Source organism: Schistocerca serialis, chromosome 3 (genome assembly GCF_023864345.2).
Source record: "Schistocerca serialis cubense isolate TAMUIC-IGC-003099 chromosome 3, iqSchSeri2.2, whole genome shotgun sequence".
NCBI classification, from domain to species: Eukaryota; Metazoa; Arthropoda; class Insecta; order Orthoptera; family Acrididae; genus Schistocerca; species Schistocerca serialis.
This window is the reverse complement of record NC_064640.1, coordinates 271358331-271370707: the sequence shown is the minus strand read 5'-3', so window position 1 is coordinate 271370707 and position 12377 is coordinate 271358331. Positions and strand designations below refer to the sequence as shown.

Sequence of the window (12377 nt, the reverse complement as noted above, 5' to 3'; positions counted from 1 at the left end):
GAGGAAGAAGATGCTGTGATATGCAAATGATCAGCTTTTCAGAGCATTCACACAAGGTTGGCACTGGTGGCGACACCTACAACATGCTGACATGAGGAAAGTTTCCAACTGATTTCTCATACACAAACAGCAGTTGATCGGCGTTGCCTGGTGAAACGTTGTGCTGCCTCATGTAAGGAGAAGAAATGCGTACCATCATGTTTCCGACTTTTGATAAAGGTCGGATTGTAGCCTATTGCGATTGCAGTTTATCATATCGGGACATTGCTGCTCGCGTTGGTCAAGATCCAATGACTGTTAGCAGAATATGGAATCGGTGGATTCAGGAGGGTAATACCGAACGCCGTGCTGGATTCCAATGGACTCGTATCACTAGCAGTCGAGATGACAGGCATCTTATCCGCATGGCTGTAACGGATCCTGCAGCCACGTCTCGATCGCAAGACAACAACCATCTGCACGAACAGTTTGACGATGTTTGCAGCATCATGAACTATCAGCTCAAAGACCATGGCTGCAGTTACCCTTGATGCTGCATCATAGACAGGAGTGCCTGCGATGGTGTACTCAATGATGAATCTGGGTGCACGAATGGCAAAGCGTCATTTTTTCGGATGAATCCACGTTCTGTTTACAGCATCATGATGGTCGCATCCACGTTTGGTAACATCACGGTGAATGCACATTGGAAGCTTGTATTCATTATCACCATACTGGCGTATCACCCGGCGTGATGGTATGGGGTGCCATTGGTTACACGTCTCGGTCACCTCTTGTTCAAATTGACGGCACTTTGAACGGTGGACGTTACATTTCAGATGTGTTATGACCCATGACTCTACCCTTCATTCGATCCCTGAGAAACCCTACATTTCAGCAGGATAATGCATGACCGCATGTTGCAGGTCTTGTATGGACCCTTCTGGATACAGAAAATGTTCGACTGCTGCCCTGGCCAGCACATTCCCCAGATCTCTCACCAATTGAAAACGTCTGGTCAATGGTGGCCGAGCAACTGGCTTGTCACAATACGCCAGTCACTACTCTTGATGAACTGTGGTATCGTGTTGAAGCTGCATGGGCAGCTGTACCTGTACATGCCATCCAAGCTGTGTTTGACTCAATGCCCAGGTGTATCAAAGCCGTTATTATGGCCAGAGGTGGTTGTTCTGGGTACTGATTTCTCAGGATCTATGCACCCAAATTGCGTGAAAATGTAATCACATGTCAGTTCTATTATAATATATCTGTCCAATGAATACCCGTTTATCATCTGCATTTCTTCTTGGTGTAGAAATTTTAATGGCCAGTAGTGTATACATTTTGGAGGTATGGGACTGTACATATGAGGTAATGAAGGTGCAGCATGAAGTAGAATAAGAACCTTGTGATGAAGCATCAGTAACTGGGTGACAAGAGCACAGTCCCCAAGCTTGCTTTATAAAAGGCCTTACTGGAGCAACCCAGCATCCATTAACAGTCTTATGAAAATGGCAGGAAGTTCTGTTGCAGTAGACCATATGGAAGGAATTTAAATCATTTTTTGTCAACTTCAGCAATTTTATTATGTGTTTATTTATAATTCAGTAGCTACAAATGAATCTGTGTTATGCTTTGTTAGACATTTTCTGATAGTGACAGCCTAACTTTAAGTAACTGCCATGTTGATGAATGTATACTTGTAGTAGGTTCTTAATGTAACATCCATAGAGGTCCAACTCTGTGCTACTTGCCCCATATATAATATATTTTAAGTAGAATGTTTTGCATTAGTAGAAGTCATATTTGGGTCCAATAAACATAAATTTTGTGGACCTGTTAATAGGTCTTTGTAAATATCATTTCAGGCTTTATGTGTATGAATACTGGCTACAAGGATATTAAAATCAAGTTTTCTAGAGTATAATGTATTTTAAGTTACGTCATGAACTGTATGCAGTTGTTTTGTTACTTTAATACATACCACGTGGCTAGAAGAGGGAGAGAATCGGGTCAACTCAAACTAATTTATACGTCTCAACAACGCAGTAGAGGAATATGTGTACTCGATATCTTTCATATGCTCATCTGTTTCTGAGAAATACCAGTTTTCATAATATGACCTTTAATGTGGTATCTTGTGTGGTCATTTCAGTCTGGACATATATGTAGTTGAATAATATTCTGCAAATCGTAAATCTGATATGATAAAGTTCTCCTCCAATTCTAGGTAACAGTATTCATTGAAAGATCATGACATTTTCTATCCCTATGTAAAGCATCTTTCATGTGGTGTAACAATGTGTTAAGAACCATTTTTATTGCAGATTTAAATTATACACCAAAAACATGCCTAAGGTTTACCCAAAACTTCTTTTCCATTTGTGGTAGACAATGCTGTAATCAATAAAATTAAATTTTTCTGGTTTTTGCAATTAAGAACCAACTCATTTGATTCTACATCACATTTTTGATAAAAAAATAAACTTTTTTGTTGTAAATAGTTTATATTATTGTTGAAAATTTAATTTAGTTTTGCAATTTGGTTCCACAGTAAAACTTTCACATTTCGACATTTGGAAGTCTGACAAATAAGTGACTTTTAATCTAACATAGTTTTCTGTTCTCTTCGGGGTTGGTTTCTGAGTGTTTCCATAACATTGTGGTGTTTGATTTTGGTGAGCCCCTCGGACCTCACCATTAGGGCAGTTGATTTCAGTGTGTTCTTCCATCCAACCGCTATAACTCTCACGCTGATTACAGCACCAGCTACAACAAATGGAAAAAAGAATGTTTCAGATAAACGCTACGTATTTTTTAGTGTTGAATTTAAATCTGCAATAAAACTGGGTGGTTCACATTTGAAAATAAAAAGTTGGCCCTCCCTCCCCCATAGGTCAGTGGGAGGGTTTGGGGATGGTAGTTTTAGCACAGATGCCTGCTTTGAAAATATTAACTTTTCACCTGAAACTTTTTTTCCATATGATGTATATTTTTCAAGATATCTAGTTATTCAAAGTTAAAACAAATGCCCTGAATTGTTGCACAGCAGCGAAGGCCTTCATAACCAGAGTTCATTCCAACAAAATTATTTTGCGTGTGTGCTTCAGTCACAATGTGATAATAAGTTATGAAGGCTGCCTGCAGTAGTAACTGACGTATTGGTGATTTTATCACATCATGATGCAATCCAACATTCAGAATATTTTTTTTTTAAACACAGATTGTTATTTTGTTTACATCTGCCACTACTGATTTTCACTCTGAAATTCTCTTTTATGGTTATGAAATGTGATGAACTATACCTCGCAACATCAAGCTTCAAAATAGCTTTGTTGTCCTGACTTTAATGTTGTATTTGGAATACAGGACACATAATGTGTAATTGATAATAAAACAGGAAGACTTTATACCCCTTGGTCAGTGTTTTGTTCAGATGTAATACAGCTCTTTGTTGTTTCAAAGGAAAAATATATGCCAGATTTCCTGTAAATTATGATGTGCAATGCTTTTATTTTATGTTATTGTATGTTGCTATTTTGCAGGCTGCACCCACACCAAGACCTTTCAACCAGGAAGAGTTTCTGGCAACCCTTGGGACTTCAGGACCTCAACTTACCTCCATCATCAAAGGAGACTGGGTAGGCCTGTATCGCCGGTTCTTCCGCTCACCAAATTTCAATGGCTGGTATAATATGCGACATCGAGAAGTGAGTCAGAAACTACAAGCGCTGCAACTTCAAGCATTATCACGTGCTGTGAGTAAATATTATTAGATACTAGCTGTAGTATCTGGCATTTCCTGTAATGGTTAATATCTACTCTCTCTCTCTCTCTCTCTCTCTCTCTCTCTCTCTCTCTCTCTCTCTCTCTCTCTCTCTCCCTCCTCATAAGTTGCGTTGCCCTTTCCCTATATGTAGAAGCCCTCATATGCTCACGGTGTCGACAAAGTTCTCATCACTCATGTATTTCCAATGCATGTGTTTGTCTTTTAGCTGCAGGGTTTTTTCAGACCAATACACCTTCTTTTCCTTGGTGGCATTTTGATAGGTATGAATTGATACCTACCTTAACTAAACTTTTATTCTTGTTGGACTAGCTTATATGAATAAATTTGCACTGCTAAAAATTAGCATGAAGAAAGCAATCTGGCATAGCTGATACACATTAATCCAAGCTAACACCCACACTTCCTAATGGCTACACCAAGCAATAGTCAGATAAGAAGTGGTGATGTAAATCACTTTAAAACTTTTGCTTCTGGAGAAAATTCACTTGTGCTTTGTTATCAGTATTTGATAAACAGGACTTTGATATTTCTGATAATCTTTGGTTGGTTGGTTGGTTTGGGAAAGACCAGACAGCGTGGTCATCAGTCTCATCGGATTAGGGAAGGATGGGGAAGGAAGTCCGCCGTGCCCTTACAGAGGAACCATCCCGGCATTTGCCTGGAGTGGTTTAGGGAAATCACGGAAAACCTAAATCAGGATGGCTGGACGCGGGATTGAACCGTCGTCCTTCCGAATGCGAGTCCAGTGTCTAACCACTGCACCACCTCGCTCGGTCGATAATCTTTGATAGTAACTAATTTTCTATTAGTATTTTTAATTTATTTCTTCAAGCAAATATTTGCAAAGTTTATAAATATGATTAATTGTACCACTTGTTGTTACATTTGGTGATAAGTATTCCATTGTGTTTTTGGAGAATTTGTCTTCGATTGTTTCAACTCAGTGTTCACTCTTTTGAGTAGCGCTGTCTCTGAGCTAGACTCAAACCATTCAAACAGTTTATGTCACAGTTTGGAAATGCCAGGTTCTGTTAGATCTCTTGATCTTGCCATGACCTGGTGATTTTTGTCAGTACTAAATCCATGACATTTCTTAGTGTTTGTGTGGCACTGTTGATTTTAATAATAAAAATGACTGTAAAACACAGACAAAAATGTCTTATAGGGTGTATGTCATATGTAACAATGGAAACTAAGCAATGAATAAGAGTTTGAAATTGTGTGTCTGTCAAATTCTTGAGCTTTCACTCATCCCGTGATCTAGTAATGTCTGATGGTACTATCTCCAAGACAGCTGTTGCCACTGTAATTTATTCTTGTGATGAGAAGTACAGTCAGTTTATCATGATATATTTCATTTGTTAGGCATTCAACTTTTCATTTTTTTTTTTTTTTCATTGATTCATCTGAATGCAGAAATTTGAAGTATATCAGCCAAGATCTTTGAAGTAAACCACTCAAGTACCTTCCGAGATGTTTGCTAACAACATTTCTCCATTGTGATTATATATGTGTGTATTGCATGTATTAAAAAAAGATATCCTATATCCTCCCAAATATTCATTAAGGGATTGCGTAAAAATTTGAAGTAAATTGGCCAAGAACTTCAAGAGATTTTTAGTAACAACCTTTCCCTTTTGTACATTACATACATATATGTTTCAAGTCAGTTTATGAAACATTATGTAGACTATGAGCTACCCCTTGTCTTGAAGGTAAAGTGTGCAAAATTTCATCAAGATCACAGTTGTATGAATTGCAGACACTTTTCTTACATGGATGTCTGCTGATAAGGTATTTGTTCTTAGCTCTCTGAAATAAACAAGAAAAATATCATTTTATTTCTGTCAGTGTCTTACAAATGAGCCTTCTGTGTCACTTCACTTTACTACCATTAACAAAATACATATTGAATGGTTGTTGTGGTGCAGTTTTTTGATATGCTGTTACAAATAGTCATACTTGCATTGGCATCTGCAGGCTGACGTCAGCCGTATTACTTATGGAGATACGTATAGACTGTAGAGTTCAGCATAATATTTTATCAGAACATTCCAGCTCATTTGTATGTAGTGGTATGAAGTGGTGGTGTGATACATCTTCTAGTTCCATAACTGTGCTAGCTATTTAAATCTATTCTTGTTTTCACCACACACATATTTTTAATGATTGATCGATTTGTTGATTCATTCATTCATTCACTCTTTCATTCATGCATTGAGTTCCATAACTCTCATCTTGAAGGAAAGAGAGCCTTCAGAAATTTGTTATACACTAACAGGTAGAAGCAGACCCTGCTGCCCACTTCTGTAACATATACTAACAACAAATTATGACCTATGTTAATCTCCTCACACTGATAATTTTGGCCACCACCCCTAGATTGTTTTATATCTGTAGATTAGGAGAAAAACACTATTTGGAAAGATCCATTGCTTTTCTAATACTATTCAGTTTCTGTTTTTATCTAATACTTCAGACAAATAATTTACTTTCTATGGACCAATATCAGCTGTCTATATACTGGCAAAGTCAATTGGAAGTGCCCACCACCCAACTGTTTGATTACAAGGGCAAGAAAAGAGCAAAGATGAAAATATCATGCTGATTATTCCCATCACAGTGTAGATTCTTGATGTGATTATTTGGGGTCTATGTTCACTGCAGCTTGCTCCACCTGAAAATCAGATCCTGGAGTCTCCATTTAGCCTGGCAATCTGTGCCGTAATCAATCTTCTCCTAAAGTATGCAGCCAAAACACACACATCTGTTTTACAATACTTTTATTGCATCACAACATAACGTCACACATGACTGAAAATCTGATGCACTAATGTCTCAGAATCTGTTATCAAATTGACTCTCACAAAATCATAATCTAAAACTGCCCCACTATGACTGTTGGCACCGAGGTTTATATACATTCTCACAATTGGAACATAGCTGTTTACATTGTTTAACATAGTTAGTTTGGGGATTTCAATCAAAAGTTGAACAGTTCTTCAGTATAAATTACAAAATTTAAATGTATAAATCGTTACTAGTATTTCAGAATAATAAACAGGTTGAAATAATATTTTTTACTTTGCCAAAACACAGAAATTCTAGTTTTACTATAATACATAAGTTTTAAAAAAACTGAATATATTTTTAATTGCTGAAAGGATTATATTGCTAACATGTTTCTTAAGTCTTTCAATTAATCTGAATGGAAATAACAAACAGGTTTTACAGTATAATTTTTCGAAATATGATTTTTAGTATATGTATAAGTTTGTTGACTGTACTTTTAGATTAAAACTATATTTCATAACATTTCAATTCAAAATCATCATCATTAAGTTCAAAGAATGCAAACAAACTTGAATTGACATCACAGCACCATTACCATATGTGCACAAGAGGTGTGAAAATAAACTTTGACATTCTCATTTCAAATGATGGTATGAGTAAATAAGGAAAATTCAAGAAAATCTGATAACACTGGCTTGGACATTTTGTTCATCTGACATTAAATGGTGTAAATTTCCAATAAAATTAAACAACTAGTAGCTACAAATTATCCTCGGTGAAAATACCCTGTCTTATGTAGGATCTATCTAGCAGAATGTATGTCCGATCTCATAACTTTTATAGAAAACCATCCTTCATATTCACAGCACTGTGACAAACAGCATTTGATTATCAATGAGTCTTATGAGCACTATGAACACAGTGGGCACTCTGAGGCCCATTGTGCCAGATGTCTATCAGGGGCTCTTCCCTGTTGCACCTCTCGGCTGCTACTATGTGACATGGGAGTCACAAGTTTATGAGCTAATCTGAAGGCTGAGGTGGCTCTATCTGTGGAATGTTATGCTAAATGTTTCCCCACTTTGAATTTAGTGTTATTCCTGGCAGACTGTGCTGCTGTTAAAAGGTTATTCTCAGGGAGGTGGAATGTTGGTATATAATGAGAGGTCAGTTGCCTATCTCCATTTTTATAAATGGGTGTTATTACTACATGAAATACTCAATGACTTGTCTTACTGGTTACAAAGGTAATTCAAGAGGATGGTACCAAGTCAACACAGATTCTTAGTACTTTGGTTGATATCAAAATAGCCAGAAGTGCTACTGATTTTTAGTGATCTAATGATTTTTTTGATTCCTCTGAAGATGCTTTGATACAACTGATGTCTGGTGGTGGGGTATGCAATGTCTGTCTAAGTGAATGAAGTGGCTGTGACTTTGATAGACTATTTTTTCTTCCTGTGTTTTTAGCTACTGTTAGGAAGAATTTGTGGAATTTAGTGGCCAAATTCTAGTACTGTCATCTGTGAGCTGAATAGCATTTGCTTCCAGAGTTTTTTGTTCTGTTGCTAATAATGCTTGACATCAGTGCTACCCAATGAATTTCTTAATACCTACTGGCTAGGTCTTACGTCATTGTTTGACTGCACTTCTGAAACTCGCAAATATGTACTGATGTGCCAGAGCAGCATTTTTTTCTGGGAAATAATGGAGAGAGTGTCATGGATACAACAAGCACTTTTGGATGAAAACAAAGGTATTTTTCGTTATGGAGAAATCTTATCATGAAATTTTAATCACCAACTTTCTTCTATGATGCCAGAATATTTTGTTGATTGCCATCAACATTGGGATCATCATAATAAAATAAGACACATTAGAGTTCTCACAGAAAGATATAGGTGTTCATTTTTTTTCCACATGTCATTCAGGAGTGGAATAGTTAAGAAATACTCTGAAAGTCATTGTACGAACCTTCTGCCAAACACTTAAGTGTGAATTGCAGGGTAGTCATGTATACAGTTGACAAAACAAAACTGTTCATGTATAAAACAGCTAAGTATTCTTAAGAGCATTCTCAGGATGTACAGCCACGTCACAATTTACAGCAACACTTTCCCTCATTAATGCCCATGTTGCATTGTGACGGCAACATTTTATCATACCAATGAGACCTACTATAGACCACTATGGAAATTAATACCAATGAAAAATAACACACAGAAGCATAAGACATTGACAGTGATAACAAAATACATAGTGATTTGATTAGCAGCACTAGATGCAGTGTGAAGGAATATAAGCATTGCTGTGCAAGTAGTTCACAGTCAAAGTGCCTGCTCATCACTCAAACAAGAGTTTGGTTCTGCTATGTGGCCATTATATTTTTTTTATGTTCCAACTGTGGAAGGTGCCAATAGACTTTCTGTGGTAGCTTCTGTCATCCTGATGAGTACGACACTCTTTAAAAGAGTTATGATTGTATGAGCTAACAAAATCTGTAACACAAAACTGACTAAATTTCAAACAAAAATCACTCAAGTTATTTTATGGGCATTTGTTTTGTAGGAGTGAGAGAATATTTTTAGGCTGTGAATTTTAAACTAATCATCCTTCCAACAAAATTCTATCTTTTACAAAGCTCATATTTGAAATGTAGGAGAGAGTAACTAATCAAATGTTTGTTCATTTCTTTCACACAAAGGAAACTGAAAATGACTGGACACAAGTTCGGGAGGATGATGGTTCAAATCCACATTCAGCCATCTAGCTTTAGGTTTTCTGTGATTTCCCTAAGTCATTGCTGGCAAAAGCCAGGATGATTCCTTTGAAAGGGCACAACCAATTTGCTTCCCCATCCATCTAATGACCTTGATGTCAATGGGATGCTAAACCTTAACCTTAATTCTTGAAAATGGAAATGATGTACTTTTTATCAAATTAAACACTCAAATGTTAGCACCAAGCTCAACAGTAATCCTTTTCCCCTTTTATTCGGGAATATTAAAATTTACTGTCGCACTCAATTTCAAAACCAATCAGGTCCAAACTAAGTTGCCAAAAAAAGTTTTATTTGTACACATAAAAATATTCATAGAGGTTGCAGAGAGAATGGGAAAGTAAGTGCAGCAGAAATAGCCATTAAGATGAAATTCAGTAAGAGAGAATAAATGCGTAGTGATGAGCACATAGATTTTGTTCAAGTCAATTTACAAGTATGCTGAGAAATGTAAGTCCATCTATTTACTGTAATAGGTCTGAGTAAGATGTTTAAATTCTGTCAGACATGTACAATGATCCAAAAGAGTGAAGCAGGTATAAAATTGCACGACCATACAGTTGACAGGACGAGTGTACAATATGGTTTTCCAGCAGAAATGTATGGTTTCTTTCTCCATAAATCTCATGTAAAATAGAACTCAATGATCTCAGTGGTCTGAGGGTATGAAACTGCAGACATCAGATAACTGAATGCACTACTCTTTGCCTTACTGCAAAAAGAATTAAATTTGAGAAAATCACTGTTTATGTTCTGATTTGACATTATTTTTAATTTTCATAAAATATATTCATTATTGGTAATTATTTTGAATATAGAGCATAAGTGCCTATTATGGGAGAGTTTGCTAATGTGAACAAGCTAGAAGCTGATTAAAGTGAGTGCTCAGCTTTATTGGGCAGAGTCAGAACCTATTGCCTGAATTGTAGGGCAGTGACAATAAAACTGTTAGAAAGCTGGATAGTGTCGAGAGACCCTGATTGTATAAATGTTGAATTTTAAGTTTTTTGAGTGTGTGCACTTATAGTGCTTCAATATCTGAAGCTGAGTAGTTGTTGCAACCATATTCATATCATTATATTCTTCAAAACTACTCTTTCTCCAACTATAATGAATTGTCCTTCAAGTCCAGCAGCATAATTGTGAGGCTAAGTTTTTAGTGAAAAATTATGTATTTCTAATGTATGATACCAGGGTAGTATAATACATGACAATAGGCTCTTGGTGCAGGGAGTGGCAACTGACCCTTAACATAGACAAATGTAATGTATTGCGAATACATAGAAAGAAGGATCCTTTATTGTATGATTATATGATAGCGGAACAAACACTGGTAGCAGTTACTTCTGTAAAATATCTGGGGGTATGCGTGCGGAACGATTTGAAGTGGAATGATCATATAAAATTAATTGTTGGTAAGGCGGGTACCAGGTTGAGATTCATTGGGAGAGTCCTTCGAAAATGTAGTCCATCAACAAAGGAGGTGGCTTACAAAACACTCATTCGACCTATACTTGAGTATTGCTCATCAGTGTGGGATCCGTACCAGATCGGGTTGACGGAGGAGATAGTGAAGATCCAAAGAAGAGCGGCACGTTTCGTCACAGGGTTATTTGGTAACCGTGATAGCGTTACGGAGATGTTTAACAAACTCAAGTGGCAGACTCTGCAAGAGAGGCGCTCTGCATTGCGGTGTAGCTTGCTCGCCAGGTTTCGAGAGGGTGCGTTTCTGGATGAGGTATCGAATATATTGCTTCCCCTACTTATACCTCCCGAGGAGATCACGAATGTAAAATTAGAGAGATTAGAGCACGCACGGAGGCTTTCAGACAGTCGTTCTTCCTGCGAACCATACGCGACTGGAACAGAAAAGGGAGGTAATGACAGTGGCACGTAAAGTGCCCTCCGCCACACACTGTTGGGTGGTTTGCGGAGTATAAATGTAGATGTGTAGATCTAGAATATTGCATATTAGGATATGGTATCTCATGTTAGGGTAACTTTATCTTGCCACCCTAGTAGCTTTGGTCAGACTCATATTTTCACTAAGTGGTCTAACAATTTTGTGAACTTTGTGAAGCTATCTGATGATGATATGGTTGTGCTAATACTTGATGGGCATCATATCGACTTTAAGGTGATAAATGAAATATCATGTGGCAAGGACCTCCCGGTGGGTAGATCTGATCGCTTGGTGCAAATCTTTTGAGGTGACATCACTTTGGCGGCTTGTGCATCAATGAGGATGAAATGATGATGATGACGACACAAACACCCAGTCCCTGAGCGGAGAAAATCTCTAACTCAGCTGGGAATCGAACCTGGGTCCCCAGCATGACAAGCTGGCGTGCCGTCCACTCGGCTACGGTGGCAGACTTTAACTTGGTAGACAAAGCAAGATAAAACCACATGCACACTATATGTTTATCACCCAATCCATTCATAAAATACAGTCTCTTGTATGGAATATAAGAGACTGTTTAAAATGCACTATCCCTAAGAAATAGAAACCTGATGGGCAAATAACCCAGGTTAAGTAGCAGCCTCATTTTTTATTAGGAGATTATTTGGTGTGGACTACTTGAGAGCAGTAACAATGGAAAATGTTATAAATGGCCTTTGGAAAATGGTACTCTTTCAATGTAACAAGCATATACTTAGAGGCAATAACTTTGCAATACACCAGGAATTTGACATAGAAGATGCAAACAACAGAGTAAATGTGAGTCCAATTGGTATCTCGCCAGCTCCCAAAATCTGCAAGCCACACCAAGAGCCACCAGCTCTAGTAAAATCAGCATATTATGAATCTAACTAACATTATCTCCATATGAGGTACATTTAAAACAATTCAAGGAGATGAGAGCTGTAGCAGAATCAAAGGAGATGCAAAAATTTTATTTATGACAAATAAAAAGAGAAAAATGTAGGAAATAATCTTCCAGTCATCCATAGTCGGATACATATTCAATTGAGGACAATGCGTCAGTTGTGCAATCTGAAGGAGAAGACACTGAGTGCATATTTTGCAGTGGT

General features: G+C 37.3%; 1 protein-coding gene across 1 annotated transcript in view; it reads left to right on the top strand.

The window, feature by feature from the left end:
• LOC126470046 (protein DENND6B) overlaps nt 1-12377 on the top strand; it is a 211371-nt gene that overhangs the window by 187018 nt on the left and 11976 nt on the right. The window contains exon 7 of the mRNA XM_050097544.1: nt 3525-3737. Coding sequence (XP_049953501.1) covers nt 3525-3737 — 213 coding nt within the window. The remainder of the gene's footprint in view (nt 1-3524; nt 3738-12377) is intronic.